The sequence below is a fragment of the Peromyscus eremicus genome, chromosome 1, assembly GCF_949786415.1.
Source record: "Peromyscus eremicus chromosome 1, PerEre_H2_v1, whole genome shotgun sequence".
Classification (NCBI taxonomy): domain Eukaryota; kingdom Metazoa; phylum Chordata; class Mammalia; order Rodentia; family Cricetidae; genus Peromyscus; species Peromyscus eremicus.
The window spans coordinates 62,298,375-62,323,130 of record NC_081416.1 but is presented as its reverse complement, the minus strand read 5'-3'; the positions used below and the strand labels follow the sequence as shown (position 1 = coordinate 62,323,130).

Genomic DNA, 24,756 nt, shown 5'->3' with positions numbered 1-24,756 from the left:
GCGTGTGTGTGTGTTCCAGAAGGGAAGTCCGGGGCAAGATCTTACAGCATTTTTTCATTAGAGGCTATGGGCTTGTTATTTTCATCATGATTTAACATCAATAGATCATACAGATTTAGAAAGTCATGCATTTCTTCTAGGTTTTCCAGTTTGGTAGAGCACAGAATTTTTAAAGTATGTCCTTATGACTCTGAATTCATCAGTGTCTGTTGTGATGCCCTCCTTCATCTCTAATTTTATTAATTTGGACCCTCTTCTGAGTCTCTTTGTTAATTTGGATAAAGGTTTGTCACTCTTGTTGATTTTCTCCAAGAATCAACACTGTTTCATGGATTCTTCATGGTTTGTTTGTTGGTTTGTTTTGGTTGTTGTTTATGTGTCTTTATTTCATTGATTTAAGCCCCAAGTTGGAGCATTTTCTGCACCTCCTCTTTTTGGGTCATGTATCTTCTTGTTCTAGAACTTTCAGTTGCGCGGTTTAGCTACCAATATGACATCTCTCCAACTTTTTAATGTAGGCACTCGGTGCTATGAACTTGCCCTTTGGAACTTCCTGCACTGTGCACCATAGCCTTGGGTGTCTTGTGTTTTCATTTGCATTCAATTCTAAAAAAATGTTTTAATTTCCTTCTTGATTTCTGTCTTCAGCCAGTTGCGAGAAGACTGTGGAATTCCCATCCCTTGCTCCTACAGTTCTTTTGAGAGGTGGTTTTCTCCTCAAGAAACATGGTATGAACCCTCATGTCAGCTGCAGGTTCGGCTGTCCCACCTCTGTGGGAACTCAACGCATCTAACATTGTTGCTCTCACACCTGTCCTGTCTTGAGCATAGCATATACTGGAAGCTTGATGGTGTGACCAAAATTTTTTTGACTATGCCTTCACAAAATAAAACTTATCATATTCACTCAGGATCACACCTTCCATGTCTAGACAACTCTGGGCTTCTTTTCTCACTAAGTTAGCCCACGTCACTCTCATGTCGTTCTCCATCATTGTTTCACTGATGACTCTGTGCATGATCTTCTCCATCAACGCATCCAGATCACTGTGATCACATGATTCCTGGGACATGTGTTTCCTCCAGTCTTGATCCTTGTTCCACATGGAGCAAGTTGTACATGTGTGTTAGCATTCATGGTCGGATCCAAATAGGCCTTCATGGGGTTCTGATGAACATTGGATTCACCTAGTATTTTGTTGTATTATTGACCTTTAAGGTGTCACTGTGGAGAGTAGAACCTCCTGGTCTGTCTGGAGTATGGGCATTCCTCCTGGTGCCTATAGGACCTTCTAGCCTTCTGGTGAAAAGAGGCTGCTCTAATCTTGACGAATGATGGAACCTTCTTTTATCTCTGAATACCAGACTGCCTTTGAGGCAATTCAGCCTTCCATCCATGTAACACACCCTGTTGTTTGACTTTTCCTGGGCAGATGTGAGCAAAAATTTATTCATCACAAATAGGGAACAGAAACAACAGATCGAAGAAATGGTTCAACAAGAGTCTAGTTCAGTGAACCAGTGAATTCACTGAGGTCACTCACAGGAGCATGGATGAAGAGTTACTTTCAGGAGCATCTGTGACACTAGGCAGATGTATCACCAAAAAGCTCACTCAAGCATGGAGTCAACCCATGAAAACTATATCCCTGGAACTCCCTGAGCAACCTGCAGGCAGCTTAACAGGCAGGAGATATCCCAGCATTGTTAGTGCTTAATAACCTTACAAGGGAGCTGGTTACCAGCAGAGGGCAGCTTAGCCGAAAGCCTCAGATCCAGTGGGGATTCCCAGGCAGTGTAGTAGGCTATAATATTCTTGGTTAAGGGCTCCAGGCCTTATTTTCTACCACCCTTCTCTGTCTCCATTCTGACTAGTTCTTTTCCTCTCTGGAAGCTCCATAATCATCCCAAGCACTTTGCATGGTTAAGCTAAGTAAGGATCTAACTCCCATCAATAAAGTTGGAAAATATGCAAATTTGTTTTATTTGTAGGAAATCATCTGGACACTTTGTGCTGGCCTCATAAGATGGGACTTTTGGGTCCTAGGCACCAGCCTTAGCAAGTTAGGGCATGGTCATGACTGAGGTGGAAAAGGCTGAGGAGAAGGGGTGGTCATGGGTGTGAGGAGAGCCTCCTTCTGTGACCAGGGTCCCTTTCTTGTTCAGGGAACTGGAATCTCACTCTCATGAAGCATGGCTCTGGAACACATTCTCACAGTGGCTGACACTGAGGTAATTTGATACTCTATCAAGGTCTACTTAGGAGGGTTCCTGTGGCCTTACATTTTGTGCCACCATTCTGTCATTCTTAATACTTTTTCATTAAAGAACATTGGTTTTTAATTTGACTCTGGATATTGAAATTTATGTCATGTGTTCTCATGTGTCTTTTGATTGGCTGAGATAATTCTATCAGTATAACCGATGTTTGTTATGAACGTTTAAAAGATATAAATACTAGAAATGGTTGCTTGAAACCATGTGCTGTTTGTTAGGTTTGAGAACCTTTCTTTCTTTCTTTCTTTCTTTCTTTCTTTCTTTCTTTCTTTCTTTCCTTCTCTCTCTCTTTCTTTCCTTCTTTTCTTATTTCTTTCTTCTTTCTGTTTTGAAGACATAAACATACTAGAATAATGGGCAAAACACATCTCAGTGTAAATTTCGTTTGTCGCCCTTGACACACAATAATTTATAGTGGCTCATCAGTAAGCAGACAGATGAACTGTAATCTCTGTTTTGCAGACATAAACATACTAGACTAATGGGCAAAACACATCTCAGTGTAAATTCCATGTGTTGCCCTTGACACACAATAATTTATAGTGGCTCATCAGTAAGCAGACAGATGAACTGTAATCTCAAAGGTGGTGTGTCCTCTTGTCTACACATGTGTAAGATATCTTCCGATATCATGATGTGGACTTGCTTGTGTGACATTTCTTAGGTAGGCATGTTACCACCGTGAGGCATACACCCCTCCGGCATCTGGGATCAGGGAAAACATGTTTTTCAGTACCGTGATCAAATTGCCAAGCCTGTCTACTGACAATAAACTGATCTTGGAAGGACTCAGCTCTTCATCTGGATCTTCTGTTTGAGACAGAGAACGGCCCTTGATGTCCTTTCGGACACTGGCCTTGGCAGCTATGGCCAGTCGGACCTTGTGGGAAGGAGACTCCTTGTCCTTCTCAGACCTGGGACTGCACTGGATACTAGCTGCAGGAAGCCCCACGGTACTGGTGCCGTTTGGGCTCCTGGCACGGTGGGTGAGTGCTTGCTCTGGGTGACAGATGACAGCTCTGATGTGGGGAGGATCTCAGGTTGCTCAAGGGCTTTGGCCTCAGAACAGTGTCACCCTGAGAATCTACCTTCTGCCTGAAGGCAGAGTCAGGTACTTGCTCTGATATCCTCAGCCTGGGGAACTGCACTTACAAGGAGTCCTGGCATGGAACGGTCCTCTCTCGGGCTGTGGCCTCTGCTGCTAGCTTGTTGGAGCCTCCTTCCTGGTGAGTGTGTGCTTGGCCTGGGTGTCAGGGACACAGGCGTACAGAACATAGGTGGCTGTGTTCAGGACAGGCTGGTGACGCCTGATGCTTCATCTTGTGTGTGTGTGTGTTCACTTCTGCTAACTTTCATTTTATCAAAGCAACTGTCTTGATGTTATCACAATGAAGTGCTCATGGTAGGGAAGTTTGAGGCAAAAGAAGAATTGTGATGAATGGTGAAGATGAGCTTTCCAATTATGGAGAATTCTTAATGAAAAGCTCAGAGTTTTCTTCCTTTGTTGTCTTCTTGTCTCTGAGTACAGCTGCAGAGGGTTCCGTGAGTCTCATTGGGAGTTCAGTTTTCTGTAGTGGCAACTTGTATGTGCAGGACGGTGGACATCAAGGCCTGGTTTGTGGGGACCCAAGTTGGAGTCTGAAGGAGGCATTAGTGATCTGCAGACAGCTTAGCTGTGGCCATGCATATTATACCTACCAGTATATTTTGAGACAGGAGGAGATGGAAGCACCTTGGCTTTATGGTGTCCAGTGCTTTGGTGTCACATCTAAATTGTGACTTTGCAGGTCCAAAGTCCTGCAGCATCACCTCCTGCTTTCTGTTAAGACATCATAGCCCTGGACACAGGGTCTTGAGTTCACGTTTGTTCTGGTGTGTAGAGGACTAGCTTTACCCACCTTGTGTGTGTTTAGTTTCTCCAGTACTTGGCTCAGGACATTGTTGTCCCTGAACAAATATGGCTACTTTCAGGAACTTGATGAGTGTGAGTGAGATGATTATTGCACTTCAGTTTTGGTCCACTGATTTCTGAGTCTCTCCTCAATCTGTAGCTTTACAGTAAGTTTTGAAATAAGGGGGTGTATATCTAGCTGTTTTTATGGCCTAGGTCTTTGGGAATCTTTCATGAATACTAAGATTTGTAACACGAATCTCTAAAAGGTCTTATTAATAAAAAACATGGAGCCAGGTATTGGGGTGAACACTGAAAGATCAGAGAAACAGAACAAACCACATGCAACCTCACCTTGCCAACTCCTCAGCTGATATTGTTTCCTCAGACTGAAAGCCTCTGACTTCTCATCTGAATGGATCTCAGCTGAACTGTTGCTCAAAGCCTAAAAGCTTAACCAGCTCTAGTTCTTGGTCCTCATGCCTTATATACCTTTCTGCTTCCTGCCATCACTTCCTGGGATTAAAGGCGTGTGTCACCATGCCCAGCTGTTTCCAGTGTGGCTTTGAACTCACAGAGATCTAGATGGATCTCTGCCTCCAGAAGGCTAGGATTAAAGGTGTGTGTGACACCATTTTCTGGCCTCTATGAGATTGCCTTTATGACTTTCCTGCTGCCATGCCTTCCCCTCTATGGTAGTCTGTATCTCCCTGACTTATGCACAAATAAATCCTTTCTCCCTTTACCTTCATATCAGATACTTGGTCACAGCAACAAGTGAAACAATAAATAGTCATGAACTTCCTAATTGGTTCCCAGTGCTGAATGTTGGGTGGGTGTTTCTGAATGTTTGTTTCTCGGGCTCTGTATGAAAGGGTTCTAAAAACGGAGCCTCAACTGCCTTTTATCGCAAGCCCTCTTCCCAGGAACCTGTGGGCCAAGACACCTAGAGAGACTGTTGTGTATCTCCAGTGTCACAGGTGGCTCGTGGTTTGCCCCTTTCTCTCTTCCTTGAGTCTCTTGGGCAGGGCTTCTTAAGCTAAATTTCCTGACTAGGCTCTAGATCTATTTAATCTTGTAAAGCAAAGCTTGACTTTTTTTAAATAACTCCTCCATATTTGGGGTTAAACGTATGCTAGAATTTTTTTATATGTAATAAAGTTCTTTTCTTTTTGACTGTTCAGTGCTAGCATACAAAATAATTGTTATCTAAATAATTTACATGCCTGTGTTGATATGTATCCTGCAACTTGGTGGGGTAGTGTGTTATGTCTGTTACTTTCTTTGTGAAGACCTCAGAATTTTCTATATATGAGATCCGCCGAACAGAGCTTTGCTCTGTGTAGCCTGGGCAATGCTTCTTCTCCCCCTCCCCCCCTTTTTTTTTTACTGTGACAATTGTGTGTGTGTGTGTGTCTGTGTGTATGAAAATATATATAGATAGTATGAATGCATAATATATATATGCATAAAATATATATATATATATATATATATATTTAGTGCCCACTTTTGATTTTGATAATGTGGGTCTTTGCTCTCTATTTTTTATTGGTCTATCCGAAGTATTACGCAAATACTTTTGATGTAAAAAATACTATTTGTTGATTTCACTAGTTCTGTAATTTTTCTGGTCTCTATATTATTTATTTCATCCATAATTCATATAGTTCCTTGTTCTTAGTAGCTTTGCATTTTTCTTTATTCTAGTGTCTTCAAAGACACTAGTATAAAGTTTTGCCATTAATTTGAACTCATTTTTGTTTTAAAATGTAGGTGTTCACAGATGAAAATATCTCTCTAAGCACTGCATATTTGTTATTTTTTAATTTGGTATGTTGTGTTTTTACTTTCCAGTATGTTTTCATTTTCTTTTTGACTTGTTTGCTTTTTAAATATTTACTTTATTTTAAAATTTTGTGCATGTGTGTATGGGTGCCATAGAGGCCAGAAGGGCTCAGATCCCCTGGAGATGGAGTTCCAGGTGGTTATGAGCTGCTTGATGTGGGTGCTGGGAACTGAACTCAGGTCTCTGCAAGAACAGTAAGTGCTTTAACCACTGAGTTATCCCTTGGGTTCTATGATTTGATTTTTTTTAAATCTCATTAGTTGTCTGAGATACTTTGAAAAATGTATATATTTCTTCTCATGTATTTTTCTGTTATCAATGAATTTTTCATTATATTTAAAATGAGTGTTTTCATTTAAACCAGCTTTTAACTTTATTCAGATTTGTTATGTGGTCTAGCATATGATTCATGCTGGGAAGTCTCCTGTGTGTCAATCAGCCTCAAATGGTTGTGAGGGTTGCTACAGTTCTCTCCTTCCTGACCACATTCCCTATGGTTGTTTTGTCTACTGGGATAGCAGCTTTCTTTCTTTCTTTCTTTCTTTCTTTCTTTCTTTCTTTCTTTCTTTCTTTCTTTACTTTCTTTCTTTTTTCTTTCTTTTCTTTCTCTTCTTTCTTTCTTTCTATCTTTTTTTTCATTTTCTTTATTAAGAAATTTTCTACTCACTCTACATACCACCCACAGATCCCACCTCCTCCCTCCTCCGACCCCCCAGCCCTCCCTCCTGAGCCACCCCACATCCCCACATCTCCCAAATGAAGTTCTCCCATGGGGAGTCAGCAGAGCCTGGCACACTGAGCCTAGGCAGATCCAAGCCCCTCCCCACTGCACCAAGGCTGCGTCACACCTCAGGCACCGGGTTCCCAAAAGCCTGCCCATGCACCAGGGACAGATCCCGGGGATATCAGCTTCCTAAGTCTCCAATCACTATTGCAGAACTGCATACACTTCCCAGTTCCCTCAACAAAGTCTGCCTCTATTTCCCAAGGTTCTGCTGTTTATGTCCTGAGCATTGTCATTTATGATTGGTGAAATGACACTTTGATCAATTTATAATGGTCCTTTTGTTCTCATGTTACAATTTTTCCTTACAGTCTTTCTGATCTGGTGTCAATTCATTACTCAATGTATAAGCACACCTCTCTGACCCTTGTCTGTCAACCTATTCATGTGTTAAAGTGAATCTATTGTTTTGCCTGCAGGAGGGTGTCAGGTACTTGGAACTGGAATTATAGACAGCTGTGATCTGTCATGTGGGTGCTGGGAATTGAACCTGGGTCCTCTGGAAGAACAACCAGTACTCTGAGCCATCTCTCCAGCCTCCATATTTTACATCTTTTAATTAGGGTTTATCTTTTCTATCATGTAGAAGAAGAAGAAGAAGAAGAAGTTGCATTTCAAAATCACAGCATCATAGCATCCATGCTTCCTTATGTATATGCCAGTGTTCTTTTTTCTTCATGCAACTTCAGGATGCTCCCCAGGACCCTGTGGTGTCACCATGGAGGATGTGATGCTCCCCAGGACCCTGTGGTGTCATCATGGAGGATGTGATGCTCCCCAGAACCCTGTGATGTCATCATGGAGGATATGATGCTCCTCAGGACCCTGTGGTGTCATCATGGAGGATGTGATGCTCCCCAGGACCCTGTGGTGTTATCTTGGAGGATTTCTTTCAGGGTTGACTGTAAGCAGTGGACTAACAAGGAGCTCACCTAGCCTTCATTTGCCCCAGAAAGTCTCAATTTCTCCTTTACCTGGAAGATGAGTATTGCCAGAGATAAGAATCATTGTTTGACTATTTTTTCCCACTGCTTTGAATATATTTCCCTATCTGGTTTCTACTGTAATGATTTTGATGAGACATTGGCTCTTAGTCCTTTGAAACTGGAGTAGATAACAATGACTTCTTTGTTGCTGCTTTAGGACTTGCTGATTTTTGACAGTTTAATTAAAAATAAATTGCCTTTGTGTTCTTAAAGCTTCCTTACATGTTATTGTTTCGATTTAATAGTGTTAAATTTTATTTTTTTTCTCCAATAGATCAACAAAATTATATACAGTTAAGATGTCTAACACGATTTTTTTCTTGTTCTTTTGAGACAAGGTCTCATGTAGCCCAGGTTAGACCTGAGCTTTATTGAATATCCTGCCACCACATTCCAAGTGATGCTGCAGGCATGTACCACCATTCCTATCAAAAACCATGATGTTTTAATATGTATGTACATTGTGGACATAATATATGTGCTACCTCATAAGCCTATCATTTGTTTGTGGTGAGAACAGTTTAAATCTACTGTTTTGTTAATGCGCAAGGACAGAATATGTTGGTGTAAACTCAAGTCACCATGCTGTAACACAAAGCTCATGAATTTTCACCTCTCACCCCATCTTACTGACAAACCCTCTCTAGGCCCTTGCAGTCCCACTTGCAAAACCAAAGTTCCTGGTGACCACGGTCCATGCAGCTTCTGTGAGCTTGATGCTGCAGATGTTACTTACATCTGTGGTCACGTGGCACTTACGCTCTCAGTGTCTGATCCCTACACGTTGGGTCTCAGCATGCACGGGAAGCTGCAGGTGCTAGAAAGAGTGGCTGAGTTTACAGCAGTGTCTGTCCTGTAAGTCCTGATGTGGAGCTCTGCAGGTTGTAGAATGTCAGGGCAACATCCCTCAGAGGGTGTCTATGAGCACATTGAAGTTGTCCTCATGGAAGAGAGAGGAAGGGCCTCCAGAATCCAAGAGCCTGGTGCATAAAGAAGACAATGGGAATGTAGAAGAGCACAAAGACAGACTGGAAAGGATGTGAAAAAGGCTGGGCACTCCTCATTCTGGAAAGTGTGTCTCTGTTTTCCTGGGTCCATTCACTATTCCTGCTTTATTGCTTTCAGTAGGGCCTTCGATGACCAGTGCCTACATTTTACAGACCCAAATGCCATTCCCCTGTGTCCCTGACCATTACTTACATATCTAGGCTGGTATACTGGATTGTATCTCATTTCTTTCAAGGCTGGTCCTTAGACTGGGTCCTTTATTAAGCAGGTAAAAGCCTCAGAGTAAATGGTTCTTGCTCTTCCTCGGGGTTCTTCCGAGGTGTGCACACAACCCCTTTAGCACCTGATTCCTTATGGCTATCCCTGTTAGTCCTTTCCAGAAACTGTTGTGATTCCGCCATGGCTCTTGTTCTGGGCCTCTCTTTTCTTCCTAACCTGGAACATGTGTTCTCATTTGTGACCAAGGATTTTGGGTTTTCTACTCATTCTTCTTTTCACAGTTCTTTCGAGGAGAGGCTGACTCCTGATGAGGCATGGTGTTGACCTTCTTGTCACCTCTAGGCATGGCTTTGCCAAGGTCAGCAGCCTGTTGATGTACTGGAGGCTTTAGCATTTATGTCCACCTTGTCTTTTGTCCAGCACCCACTGGAAGATTAATGGTGGCCAATGTGATAAAACTTTCTCAGATCAATTGTGATCATATTTATTCAGGACCACATTCTGCATGTCCAGAGTATTCTTGGACCACAGTTCTCATGAGACCAACCCATGGTCACACCCTGTCTTCATCTCTCCATAGACTTCCTACTAACGACTACTGTATGTGATCTCACTGAATGAGAATTCCATGAAAAATACATCTACCTTCCTCCCCAACACAACCATATCCTGTCTGGGAAGCATATTTCCTGGAGTCCTCTTCCTGTGCCATACAGGCCAAGTTGCACATTGGTGTTAGTATGTATTGTCTTATAAGTATGGGCCTACATGAAGTTCTGGCAAAGTTCAAATTCTCCTGGCATTCAGCTGCAACATTGACCCTCATGGTGTGTCACGGTAGAAAACAGAACCTTTTTGTGGTTTGGGATAATAAACTGTTATGGGGCCTGGTTAATACAGGTTCTTTCAAGAGTCTTGGTCCTAATTTTCATGGAGCGTTAAGCACTGTTAAACATCATGTTAGGACAATGGCAAGTAATGTGAGAGTTGGTGACCAGGATATGGCAGCTCAGTCAAAGGCCTGAGGGTATGCTGAGGACTCCCAGGCAGAAGAGGGCCTGCCTCTTGTCTGTCTTCACTATGCCTGGATCCTGTCTCCTTCCTGGGAGTGGATATCAACCTTCACTTCTCTTGCTTGTTTCCCTTCTCGTACTTCTCATTCTTTCCCACCCAGAAGCTCCATGTCCCCACTCAGCACCTTGGTGGGAGCGGCTCCAGCTCCTTTCATAGAGTTGGAAAATTTACAAATATCTTTCATTTGTTAGCTGTATTTGTGGGAATTTCTGTGGACCTCTGGTCGAGTAAACGGGTAGGGGCCCTATGAGAAGCTCCCAGAGAGGAAGAGAAATGTGAAATGAAAAATTTTAAGTCTATTTACTAATGACTAACACATCTTGGAAAGATCCTGGTCCTTGTCCAGATCTTCTGTTTGAGGGAGAGAAAGATACTCACTCTTCTGCTTGACCCCGATTTCACGAGGTGCAGACACTGAGAGCTTTCTGGGAGGCTTCTTGTCCTCCTCACACCTGGGGTTGCTCTGGGTACCAGCTGCAGGAGGCTCCACACTGCTGGTGCTTTCTGGGCTCTGACACAGCAAGTAGAAGCCTTCTTTGGGTTACAGATGACAGATCTGATGTAGGGGAGGCTCCCAGCGTGCTTATAGGCTCTGACCCTAGAACAGCATCACTGTAAATTAGAGCCCACCTTTTGCCCGGAGGCAGAACAAGTACCTAAACTGAGACTATCAGTTTGGAGAGCTGATGCTGCAGTGGGATCCAGAATGGCAGTATCTTCTCTGGGTCTGTGGCCCCTACTGCTGACCTGCTGGACCCTCCCTTCTGGTGAGTGTACACGGCTATTTACTGTGTGTGAGGGAGATAGGTGTGCAAAATACTGGCGACCAAGGTCAGTAGTAGCATAGTGCTGGTGATGTCTGATGCCTCATTTCTTTATGCTAGTTTCTGCTAACTTAGGTTTCACTAAAGCAAACATTTTGACTCTGTTATAAGTCAGACTATTTATTGTGAGGGAATCTAGGAAAAGGAGTAACTGATAGACAGCGATGATGAGTTTTCTAATCAAGGAGCATTTTGAATGAAATTCCCAGTATCTTCTCCATCTAACTCATGTCTTATCCCGGAAGGACTGACTGGGGAGGATTCCCTGAATCTCATAGACGGTTCAAACCGGTGTGATGGCCGTCTGGAAGTGGAGCACAGTGGCCAGCGAGGCCTTGTGTGTAGTGACCACTGGGGCATGCAGGAAGCTTCAGTGATCTGCAGACAGCTTGGCTGTAGCCATGCACGTTCTACCTTCCAGTACGTTTTGAGGCCTGAAGAGATGATGGCACCCTGGCTGTATGGTGCCAAGTGCAGTGGTGAGGAGGCCACCCTCTGGGAGTGTTCTCTAGGGGCCTGGGGGCCTCTCAGTGACTGCAAGTGCCAGTGTGTGGTGTCAATTTTGTGCTCAGGTGAGTCAGATGGGGGCTGCTCAAATCCCTAGGCTCCCCTAGTCTTCCTTCCTACCTTGGAACTAGAGTCATTGAGACAAGGGCCCAGGGGAGGAGGGGTGTGGTCAGGTAAGAGCATCTTGCCCCTATAGAATATCATGGTGAGAGACCATGGCAGAAGCTTACCTTCTCTACTCTAAAAAATATCAGTTCTCCCTCTCCTTGTTTCTCTCATCAATAATTTTTTTCCTATATATTTTTTTAAAGTCAGCCATCAGCTCTGAATATCATTGCTGTACTTAGTTCATCTCAGGGAGCACCTTGCGGTCCCTATACACTGTCACTGTGCACCAGGCACAGCTCAAGTCAGGGAGTCTCGACAGATCAGTTTGTGAGGAATGAGGTCCGTCCCAAGCTCTCCTGTGAGCTGCTGTCTCTCCTGTGAACACCCAGTCCGTGATAGCATTCCGGGAGGTTGGGCTCTGTTTGCCTGTTATTCCAGGGTAGTAGTAAAGGTTGGCGACACCACCAGGGATCCTGTGCACATTGCTTCAGACGAAAACGGTCAGTCCGCAGACCCTGATCATGTACTCTTGGCAGTGGCTTCTAGGGGTGGGTTTTTCTTCTGTGCCACCAGGTAGTAACTTTCAGCAAGTCAGGCTGGCCAGAGGTGCCAGTCCGTGCGCCGGGTCTCCTGAGTTGTTGAGCGGGTCTTTCCCAATCCTGAAGTGCGACCTGCAGAAGAAAGAAGCAAGTGTCCTGTGCAGATACCTGGAGTGTGGCACCGCGCTGCAGTGGTCCAGAGCTCATCACGGAGCAGGGACTGGAAGTCAAGAACAGAAATTCTTGTCTTGCCAAGGAACAGAGCCTGACACTTTCCACTGCAAGGTCAATGTGAACTTTGCAGAGCAGTGTGACGTTCTATCCCCCACCGAGGTGGTGTGCACAGGTACGAATGCCCTATGAAGAGCACGTTAGTGTGGATAGTGGGTGTCTGTATACGAAGAAAGGGGATCAGGCATCTGCTCCACAGTACAAGGTCCATAGAATCTTTGCTACATCATGGTTGACACCATTCCACATTGCTATGGGGAGCCACTGGGATATCCCTGGTAGGCAAATGTGTAGCTGGTACTGTTCTGGCCAGGATTTCTTTCCAGTCTGAACCTTGGAGTTAAGGGGCTGTTAGATCAGTGCCCATCTACCCTGCCTACTGAAACGCAGGTGTCCATTTCTTCCTTGAAGTAAAAGGAGAATGTTTATTGTCAGAATCTGTGTGGAGTCCATCTGTGATTTGAAGGAAAGCAAGAGGAGGGGTTCTTGTCTGGAGACCCCAGTACTTGTCCTGTTGGTCTCTATGTCAGGACTGGCCAGATTGCCGCATGTCCTTTTACATCATTCCCATTCGGGAACTGCATTATCAGCCAGCAGGTCACTTCATCTCAGTGGCCTGCATGGAGCCTGCCTGACTTCAGTGCCCCTGTTCAGTGTCGAGTATATGAAGGCCAACTAATGGGGTGTGAGCGCTCCATCTGTCATGCTGAACTCAATCCTCTCATGGCTTGCCTGCTTTTCTGGGAACTGGGCTATGGGGTGGCCATGTTCACATCCAGAAGCTCCTATCTTGGCCTGTGTAGAGAGGCCCCTCCACTGTTTTGTCATTGAGCTGCTGTTGTTCCACTGTCTGAGGGAGCATGGGACTATTGTGGCCATTACCAGAATGTTCTACTCACCTCCTCCAAGAAAAGTGAGTCAGATTACAGCCTGGTGAGATAGGTATAGCATTGGTTAATTCTGGGTCTGGTTGATGGACTGTGGTCATCATGGACAACTGAACAGCCATCTCAGGGTGAGCATTTTCTGTCCTAGAGGGTTTCTGACCTCCCAGTCATCTCCTCAAACCTTTCATGTTTGTTCACCTTTGGACACCTTAGGGAAATTACTGCTCAGCTCTGTCACAGATTTCAGAACGGGAGTAGATTTTTGCAGGATAGTATTGATGGTTTGGCATATTTTGTATGGCAGACCTTGGTAACACATGCCTCACAGACCTACCATGTACATTGTTTCCCCTGGTGATGTGGTCCTTTTGTATATATAGTTCATTCCACCCAGTTTTCTGCCTTGTGCTTGTGCTTTGGTGTCACATCTAAACTGTGACTTTGCAGGTCCAGAGTCCTGCAGCATCACCTCCTGCTTTCTGTTAAGACAGTTGTCCTTCAGCAGTGTGTCCAGGACTATGTTGGGTCTTGAGTTCACATTGGTTTCTGATGTATGGAGTACTGGTTCCATGTAACCCATGGGGATGTGCTGTTTCTCCAGCACTTTGAGTCATTTATTCTTCCTACAAGGGTAGCCACCGCCCCCTTTCCAGAAACTTAGAGACCATATACCTGTGAGATGATATCTGCACCTTTAGTTTGATTCCGTTGATCTCAATGTCTAGCCTCATGCCACACCACAGTGTTTTGGTTCATATAGCTCTGCTGTAAGTTTTGAAATGAGGATGTGAGTGTCTAGCTGCTTATATGGTTGTGGGTCTTTGGGAATCCTCATCTCTACAAGAATGCTAGGATTGACTTTCTAACTTTCCAAGCACTTGCTTGGGGTTTAGTAGGGATTGCATTGCATCTGCAGGCTGCTTTGGGTGGGGTTGTCATCTTCCAAGACCATGTCCTCAGAGGCTGAATTTAGGCCTGCTTCCCTCTATGTGGGTTTAGTGTGATTTCTTCTTTTAAGAGGTGTATTCTGTAAAGTACTTGTGTGTTTAATTAACATGTGCTTAGTATCTATATTTAATTGCCAGTCTGACGTGGCAATTCATGTTATAATGAGCATTGGTCAGTTATAATGGGTAACTGGCATATCTGTCAGCTCAAATACACCTTCTTCATTGAGAACATTTGACATCTTATCCACTGGGTATTTTGAAGTCTTCCACTGGTTGTGGTCAACTATGTCTGTCCTACCATTCTAGTGAATATTAAAAGTCATTCCTCTGTATAGCTATTCCCTGCATCTTTAACCATTCATTCTCATTTCCGCAGTCCTCCCTTGGCACTGTAGCTGCTCTATGATTCTATACTGCTGTTTGATCTACTATTCATCTTTCTCATGTAGATCAACTTATATTCTTTGTCTTTCAGTGGCTGACTTATTTTTACTGTCCTTAGTTCTGTGCATGTAGCATCAAATGGCAGAATTTCAGTCTTTTCAGTGAGTGGCTGAGCCACCTATCATAAAGAAAATATATATTATATATAATATACACACATATAATACAACATATTATATATATATATGGTACATTTTCTTTATGTAGCCATTCTTCAAGGGATTCCTAGATTGGCTATATGCTGGCTACTGTAAATTTTGCTGAGAAAAACATGTGATATCTCTTCCACATGCCAATTTTTGTTCCTACAAATTGATAAACCATAGTTATGTCACTGAGTATTTATCTTCTTAGGAAGTTCCTCTCTGTTTTCTGTGTGGCTCTACTAATTTTAATTCCCCATCATCATCTGAGAGTTCTCCACATTCACATCCTAACCAGTCCCTATATTTTTAATGTTTTTGATAATAGTCACTCTATGTGAGTTTAATGATATAAAATTGTTTTGACTTGTATTTCCATGATGATTCATGATGTTGCATGTTTTTCCATTTATATGTTGTTCATCTGTGGGTTCTTTGTGGCAGGTGACAGAAAGTCTATGCTCGTTTTAAATATTAGATTATTTCATTTACTAGAATAGATTGGATATTGCTTTGTTCTGTGTCTTGTCTTTTCATTCTGCTGACTGTTCCCTGGCTATGGAGAGATTCTTAGCTGCATGCAATTCCATTCCACCCGTTGTTTTAATTGAGTTTTGTGGGATTATTTCTATTGCTTGTTTCGTTTTTCCATGAGTATTTAACAATTTTATCATGGTGATCATTGATATCCTTGATTTAATTTATTGTTAGGTATTTTATTTCCTAACTATTGTAATTGACTTGCTTGATTCATGCCATTCTTGGTGTCTTTGTTATAGCTGTATAAACAGATATTAATTTCTGAATATTGATTTTATGTCCTGCTACTTTACTGAATTGTTGTCTTAGTTCTGAAGGTGCTTTGGTGGAGTGTTTAGAAACTTTATCATAGCAAATCATGTCTGTACATGAGATCTGTGGCCTCTTCCTTTTTGATCTTGATGTCTTTATTTGTTTCTTTTTTACTTTTGCTTTGCCTTAATACTCAGTCATACATCTGGCAAGAGGTAGAAGTCGCCATCTCTGACTTATTCCTGCTGTTGGAAATGATTTCATCCTTGCTCTGTTCAGGATGCTGGAGGCTGTGGACTGTCATACAGACCCTTACTGTGCTGTGATACACATCTTATATACTTAATTTTTTAATTTTCCCCCAATGAAGACATTGCATTTGTTTATTTTAGAAAAATTGAGAAAAACTGGTTTTAAATTCTGTTTAAAAGAATTATTTTAAAAGAATTGTTCAGTAAAATTAGGAAAACAACCCAGCTCTGGGCTTTTCTTTGTTGCCTGACATTTTATTGTCATTCAGTCTCAGCACCTGTCTGTCCACTTTTAGTGGATTTTATGTATGCATAGATCATCTATAATGTAGTTGTAGAAATATTTCATAAGGCTCCCCTGTTTTTATGTGGTAGAATTTATGTCCTTTATTCTTCTCTGATTTTATAGGTTTGGGATTTTTTCATATTTTTCTTGGTTAAGTTAGTTATAGACTAATAATTTTTTTAACTTAAAATGCCAGTATAATTCACTGATAACTACTTTTTGTCTTCATTTTATTATTTATTTCTGTTTGATTCTTTATTACATCTTTCTTTCTACTAGTTGTACATCTGGTTTATTCTTTTATTTTCTAGTTCCTTGAGTTATACCATTAGGTTGTTTGGGATTGCTTGCTGTGAGCTTTCTTGTCAGTATTGTCTTCACACTGTTCTACAGATGTTAGAAGTTTTGTTTGTTTGTTTTGAATGAGAGTCTTCATTTTTGGCACATCTTATGATCTACTCTGTCTTAGGTGTGATGAGAAGTGCTTTGTGAAGCTATTAGTTGAAACAGTCTATAAATCATGTCAAAACCATTGGTCTCTCCCCTGCCCCCAGTTTATCTGTAGGTTTACTGTGTTGATTTCTTGTCTGGATCTCTATTCTCTGATGAAAGTGGCATCCCCTACTATGATTGAGCCTGTCTCCGTGTCTTAGTCTCATTGACAATTGCTCTGATAAAAAACTCGACAAAAGCCACATGGGGGAAAGGGTTTATTTTAGTTCACAATTCCAGTTATAGTTTGTCATTATAGGGAAGTTGAGGCAGGGACTTCTACCAGCTGATTATATCACATCCACAGTCAGGGCAGAGAGAGGAATGATGATCACCTAGTGCTCAGACTGGCTCCCCCTTTGCATATAGTTCAGGATCCAGTCCATGAAACGGTGCCACCCACATTCATGGTGGTTTCCCGCCCCTGTTAACCAACTAAGAAAATCCCTTACCAGGGTAACCATCAGCCAACCATTCCTGGTCCCCATTGAGACTCTTCCTAGGTGGTTCTAGATTGTACCAAGTTGGCAAAAGTGACCACCACAGTCTGGCTTTGGAATTTGTTTCTCTCATAAAATTAGGTTATCTGGTTTGCTGCATACACAAGTATAATTGCTATATATATTCTTTAATTAATTAATTAATTAGGTTTTTGAGACAGGGTTTCTCTGTGTAGCTTTGCGCCTACTCACTCTATAATCCAGGCTTGTCTTGAACACACGGAGATTTGCCCTGCCCCTGCCTCCCAAGTGCTGGGATAAAGGCATGCACCACCACTGCCTGGCAATTCTTTTAAATTTTTAAGTAGATTTTAAATTTTTGTGTGTATGGGTATTTGGCCACACTTATGTCTTGTGCCTGTGGAGGACAGAAGAGGGGCTCTAATATCCTGGGACTGGAATTACTGACAGTTATTAGTAGCTATGAGTGTGTTGGGTATGGAATGGAGGTCCTACGCAAAAGTAACAAGTACTTTTAACACCGAGGCAACTCTTTAGATCCTGCTATACCTTCTTGTTTAACTCTCTGCCCATTCGTTATTTAGGGTAGGGACTTACACTTCATTCTTTTGACCTAAGATCTACTTTATTCAGTCTAAGTCCAGTAGTTTTGGTTTCTGTCTAGTTAACACGTTTTTCTCTTCCTTCATTCTTAGTCTACCTGTTAATTTTCTGATAAAGGGGGTGTCTTGCAGGCAACATATTGGTATGCCTTGATTTTAACTCATTTAGCCATGATAAAGCTTTTAAATTTTATTATTTATTTAATTTTTCATTTTATTTTTTACTAGTTAAAACACTTTTAATTTTAAAAATATTTTGAGCATTTTTCTCTCTTCCCCAAGTTCTTCCATATCATCTCTCACTCCATACCCATCTAACTTTAAGTTCTTTCTCAAAAAAACAAACAAAAATCCAATACAACAAACAAACAACCCCCCGAAACTAAGAAAACAAAATAAAATTCCACCCTCCCAAAAAACAAACACCAAACCATAACCAAATAAAAGCACACACAAAAAACTGCAGAGTCCATTATATGTTGGTCAACTACTCCTGACCATGCGGTGGTTGATATATCCAGTGTCACTTCTTTGGAGAAAACTGATTTCCTCTCCTAGCAGGTATAGATGACAGTTCAGCTGTTAACCTTTACCCTAGTGGCTAGGTTTTCATGCATTCATTAAAAAATATCAAAATACAATATAATAAGATAAAACAAAAGCTATCACATTGAAGTTGGACAAGATAAACCAACAGAAGGAAAAGAACCCAAGAGAAGGCATATGAATCAGAGGCCCACTTATTCTCACACTCAGGAATGCCACAAAAACACTAATCTGGAGTTCATAACATCTCCACAGAGGACCTGCTAGAGACCCATGCAGGCGCTCTGCATGCTGCTTCAGTCTCTGTGAGTGCCTATGAGCTTTGCTCATGTTGATTTAGATGGCTTTGTTTTATTGATGTCCTCTATCCCCTCTGGCTCTTACACTCTTTCTGCCTCCTCATCTGTGAGATTCCCTGAGCTCTGAGGGGAAGGATTTGATACATTTTAAAATAAAATATAATTATATCATTCTCCCTTCCCTTTCTTCCCTCAAATCTCTCCATATGTCCTTATTCTAATCCTTTTCATACACTCCCACTCTTAAATTAATAACCTCTTTTTATTTGATTATTATTGTTACATATATAAATGGACAAATGTACAAGTAAAACCCACTGAGTACATTTTTTTTTGGTCTGTGTGTATGCAGTTTCAGGGTTGACCCGCTTAGTTTGCATTGGGTAACTAATCAGGGGCTCATCCCTGGGAGTGGTCAATTCTCCCTCTCTTCTGCAGTAATTTGTTGCCTGTCATTCTTTGTCAGAGCTGGGACCCTGTGAAAATGCACTCCTCCAGAGTTAGAATGTCAGTTGATATTGCCATTGTTCAGGTATTGTTTATGTAGACCTTTTCAAGAGAGGCAGTCATATAGCAGACTTCCAGGAATTCGAGCTTTGTGCCATTGTCCATCCCATCAATGTTTCCTGAGCCGTAGACATAGGAACTATGTCTGCTGTGGCTAGACTCTTCACAATCCATTAGTCTTTGCATTGTGTCCAGTTGCGGTTTTCTATAATGGTCTTTATTTGCTATAGAGTGTAGCTTTTCTGATGACTGGTGATAACTACACTTGTCTGTGGGTATAAGGATAAGATTTATAATGAAGTTGAGGAATTATGTTAGTCTAACAAAGCAGATTCTCTTCTAAGATCCATGACATCACTAGCCCTGAGTAGTTGGCTAGGTTTTTAGTATTATGTATGAATTTCCTCTTGTTGAGTTGGTCATAAGTCCAATTAGATAACTATTATTTACTACTAACATATGAGTGCCCTCTCCCTACCTTTACAGATATCTTGCCCTGCTAGTCATTGTTATGGTCACGTGTGTCACATATGGGTAGGACTTTTTGTTTTTATATCTTTTAGTGATTTTTAAATGGTTTGAATATCAAGTACAGAAAGAAACATCAGCAGAGAGCACTTTCACAAAAAAACAACCAGAGTCCACATTGCAACATTCATGCATTCTTGGCTGAGGATGTGGCATCCATGTGCAGGATGGCAATACCTTTGGGCGTTCTTTTATTATACATGATTACTTTAGCTATCTTGGGTTTTATGTTTTTCCATATGAAATAGAATATTGTCCTTTCAAGGCCTGTAAAGAATTGTGTTGGAATTTTGATGTGAATTGCCTTGAATCTGTAGATTGCTTTTGATTTGATAGCCATTTTTATTATGTTCATCCTACTGATTCATGAGCATGGGAAATCTTTCCATCTTTTGATATTTTCTTCAGTTTCTTTCTTCAAACACTTGAAGTTTTTGTCATACAGGTCTTTCACTTGCTTGTTTAGGGTTACCCCAAGATATTTTCTATTGTTTGTGGCTATTGTGGAGGGTGTTGTTCCCCTGGTTTTTTCTAAGTCAATTTGTCATTTGTATATATGAGAGCTACTGATTTTTTTAAAGTTAATCTCATATCCAGCCACTTTACTAGCATTTATTAGCTATAGGAGTTAAGAATTTAAATAGACCTATAACCCTTATGGAAATAGAAGCAGTCATGAAAAGTCCCCCCCCCAAAAAAAAACAAAGCCCAGGACCAGATGGTTTTAGTGCAGAATTCTACCAGAATTTCAAAGAAGAGCTAATACCAATACTCCTCAAATAGTTCCAAACAATAGAAACAGAAGGAACATTGCCAAACTCTTTCTATGAGGCTACAGTTATGCTGATACCCAAACCACACAACAATGCACAAAGAGAATTACAAACCAATCTCCCTCATGAACATTGATGTAAAAACACTCAATAAGATACTGGCAAACTGAATCCAAGAACACATCAAAAAAATCATCCACCATGATCAAGTAGGCTTCATCCCAGAGATGCAGGGGTGGTTCGACATATGAAAATCTGTCAATGTAATCCATCATATGAACAAACTGAAAGAAAAAAACCACATGATCATCAGGAACAAGACAAGCTGTGTTCTCTCTCCACATCTATTCAAATAGTACTCGAAGTTCTAGCTAGAGCAATAAGACACCAAAACGAGATCAAGAGGATACAAATTGGAAAGGAAGACGTCAAACTTTCGCTATTTGCAGACGATATGATAGTATACATAAGTGACCCCAAAAATTCTACCAGGGAACTCCTACAACTGATAAACACCTTCAGTAATGTGGCAGGATACAAAATTAACTAAAATAATCAGTAGTCCTCCTACATATATAAGTGATAAATGGGCTGAGAAAGAAATCAGAGAAACATCACTCTTTCTGATTTTACTGTAAGTACTTAGGCTAGAGCCTTCCCTCCTAGGAATGCTATACCCCAGAGGTTTTGTTGTTGTGTTTTCACGTTTACATAGTTCCAATAATAATTTCCTTTTCTTTTTGGCCCATTCATCATCCAGTAACGAATTGTCTAATCTACATGTATTTATGCACTTACTAGAGTTTTGTTTGCTGTCAATTTATGTTTTATTATGTAATGGTCAGATTCCATACCTGAAATTATTTTAAGCCTTTTGCATTTCTTAACCTTTGTCTGTTTCCCAGCATGTGGGACACTTCTCTATTTTAGAGAAGCTTCCATGTGTTGCTTAGTAGAATGTATTTTCCTTGGTGTTTGGGTAGAATATTTTGTAGACTTTTGTTACATCCATTTGGTGTAGGATTCCATTTAATTCTGAAGTTTCTCTATTTTTCTTTTGTTCAAATGACCTATCTACTGGAAAATGTGATGGGTGGAAATCATTTATTATTCTGTTTGTGTTCATCTGTGTCTTTAATCCCATTAGTGTGTTTTGTATGAAATTGGATGCCCCAGATTTTGGTGTGTATATATATATATATATATATATATATATATATATATATATATATAGGTATATATATGTTTAGTATGCAATATCTTCTTGATCGGTTGACCCCTTGATTAGAATGAAGTGTCCTTCTTTGTCTCTTCTGAATAGTTTAGTTTAACATCTGTTTTGTCAGATATTAGGATAGGAACAAGAAGATTTAAAAAATGCATGGGGACACCTGCTTCTTGATCTCATTTGCTTTGAATTTTTTCTCATTCTTTCACTTTAAAGTGGTGCTTATCTGAAAGCTAAGATAGGTTTCTTGTGCACACTAAAAGGATGGATTTTGTTTCTTAGTCACTTAGGTAGCCTGTGTCTTTTGATTGGAGACTGAAGCCATTAATATTAAAAGTTATTATTGAATGCTGTGTGTTGATTGCAGTCTCTCTGGTTTTTTAGCTGTTTGTATTCTTAACTTCATACATATGCTTTGTATTTCATAAATTATAGCTTCAATTGTTTTCTTTCTAGAGTCTCCTGGTTGTGCCTATAACTCTTTTCATTCTGAAGAATTACTTCCAGTATTTTGTTTAGCTTCTTCTTTTTTTGGTTGGTATGAATTTTTAAGGGCTTTTGTATAGTGGAATGTTTTTTTTTCTCCTTCAACTCTAGCGTATTTATTTGGCTTCTGTTTTTAATTTAATTTTTTATTTTTTTCTAAATAAAATTTGTATTTATTTATTTATTTATTTATCTATTTATCTATCTATTTATTTATTTATTATTTTGGATTTTTCGAGACAGGGTTTCTCTGTGTAACTTTGCGCCTTTTCCTGGAACTCGCTTTGTAGACCAGGCTGGCCTCGAACTCACAGAGATCTGCCTGCCTCTGCCTCCCGAGTGCTGGGATTAAAGGCGTGTGCCACCACCGCCTGGCAAAATTTGTTTTTATTAAGAGATTTTCTATTCATTTTAAATACCAACCACAGATTCCCCTGTCCTCCCTCCTCCTACCCCCCAGTCTCCTCCCCCAACTAACCCCCCATTCCCACCTCCTCCAAGGTAAGGTCTCCCATGGGGAGTCAGCAGAGCTTGGTACGTTCAGTTGAGGCAGGCCCAAGCCCCTCCTTCCTTCTAGCAGATATTTTTGCTGGATACAGTTGTCTAGGTTAGCAGTCATGGTCTTTTATAAGCCAGTGTGCCTTGCTCCAGGCTCTTCCAGCTTTTATATTCCACTGAGAAATCAGCTGTTGTTCTAATGGGTTTTCTACTTATTTGACTTTTTTTCTCTTACAGCTTTCACTATTTTTCTTAATTCTTTATGATTACTGTTTTAGCTATGATATATCTTGGCAAATTTCTTTTCTGGTTTTGTCTAGTTGGGGTTCTCTGCGCTTCTTGTATCTGTATGGGTATATTTTTCTTAGTTGGGAAGTTTTCTTCTCTGATCTTTGTTAAAGATCTGGTTTACGCCATTGTCCTGAGATTCTTCTTCTTCATCAATGCTTATGATTCAAAGAGTTACTCTTTTGATGGTACCCTGCATTTCTTGCATGTTCTTTGCCAGTGCTTTAATTTTGTCACATTCTTCTCATATCAGGTCTAGATTCTCTGATTCATCTTTGAATCCTGATGTTCTGTCTGCTTTAGTCATTCTGTTTGTAAGCCATTTCCATAAGTGTTCATATTTAGTTTAGGGGTTTTTTTTTGAAAAGCAAACAACATTTATTATGGACTTGGTACAGCAAGAGTCACCATCATGATGAGCAGTTTGGCAGATACTCAAAGGTGGGAAAGAATGGGAAGCCTCTTAGAGAGGCTGGTCCTAGTGGGAAGCCTTCTAGAGAGGCTGGTCCTAGTGGGAAGCCTTCTAGAGAGGCAGGTCCCAGTGGGAATCCTTCTAGAGAGGTGGGTCCCAGTGGGAAGCTGTTGGTGTGGCAAAGCAGCAGCTGGAACAACTAGAAGTGGGGTATCATATGTGACTGGTTAAGGGTGCATATTTATCTTTCTCTGGTTGGTGCCAAAGTGGAAGCAGGAACAAAAAGAGAACCTGTCAATTATTAATCATGTCCTGGCCATTTGAGGCCAGTTGCAGAAATTATTGTTTATCTTCCTGGATTACAACAAGAGAACAATCTAACTTTCTGATCTATGTCAAGCTATCTATGTATATGTGTATGTATATGTATGTATGTATCTATCTATCTATCTGTCATCTATGTATCTATGTGTCTATATACCCACCTACCTCCCTGTCACCTATTTATATTTATTTATTTCCTGTTATTGAAAATAGATTCTTTTCTCATACAGTGTATCCTGATTATAGTTTCCCTTCCCTGTATTCTTCCTAGTTCCTATTTCCCCTTCCCTAACCTCCAGATCTACTTCCTTTCTGTCTCCCATTAGAAAAGAACAGGCTTCTAAGAGATAGTCTTCAATTCCATCTTCATTTTAGAGTTTGTTCTCTTCATTATTTCTATCTCTTTATTGAAATTGTTTTTCAAATCCTGAACTATCTGAATCATTTTATTCGGTTGTATATTTGTACTTTCTTGGGCATCATTCAGGCACTTATCGATGAAGTGTTCAGTGAAGTGTTTTCTTAAACTCCTTGAATTATTTGATAAAGTTTATGATTTTTCTTTTAAATTCTGTGCTTTGGGCTTCATCTAGGTAATTCTTGTTAGAGAACAACCTCTCTAGAACAAATGGACTTGATAGGAGACATGCTATCTTGTCCATTCATGTTGTTTTTGTGTTTGTGATTTGATGTGGGATGTGGGCTTCTTTATTTGGTTGTGTATTAGTTGTGAGACTCTATTATGCCTTATAAAGGGCCAGTGTAGAATCTGTGTGACTGGAGCTAGGTCAGGTAAAGCTGGTGAATGAGCTGTTTAATTGGACCAGGCAAAGATGACTCCCAAACCATGGGTCTGGAGCTTGGTCTGTGGGTGTGGAGACAATAGCTGGTGGAGGGAAGGAGAGCAGAGAAAGGAGCATCTCATCAGTCAAAGATAGTTCACAAGGTAGGTCAGAAGGTCACAGATTAGGGAGCTAGCTTCGTGGTTGTGCATATGGTAGTGGGCAATGGGGGAACTTCAGCTGCAGAATCTTTAGGATGTGGATTCTTGCTGCAGGAAGTATGTCAGTGGGGGTGGGTTTTGAAACTTTGTACCCTGGACCCACTTCTTAGTCTCTCCCCACTTCTAGACCCCCCCACCAATGCAGTGTGACAGGCAAGTCATGCTCCTATTACCATGCCTTCTTTGCTATTGCAGTATTTGAGAACCAGCTCCAAGACCACACCCAGAGTTTGCAAAAAAAAAAAAAATCCATGATATC

The 24,756-nt window shown here is 41.0% G+C and overlaps 1 protein-coding gene across 1 annotated transcript in view; it reads left to right on the top strand.

The window, feature by feature from the left end:
* The window catches only part of Scart1 (scavenger receptor family member expressed on T cells 1), a 64,738-nt gene that overhangs the window by 19,276 nt on the left and 20,706 nt on the right, over nucleotides 1–24,756 (top strand). Inside the window, 3 exon segments of the mRNA XM_059255864.1 lie at nucleotides 3,359–3,507; nucleotides 11,971–12,027; nucleotides 12,259–12,412. Coding sequence (XP_059111847.1) covers nucleotides 3,359–3,507; nucleotides 11,971–12,027; nucleotides 12,259–12,412 — 360 coding nt within the window.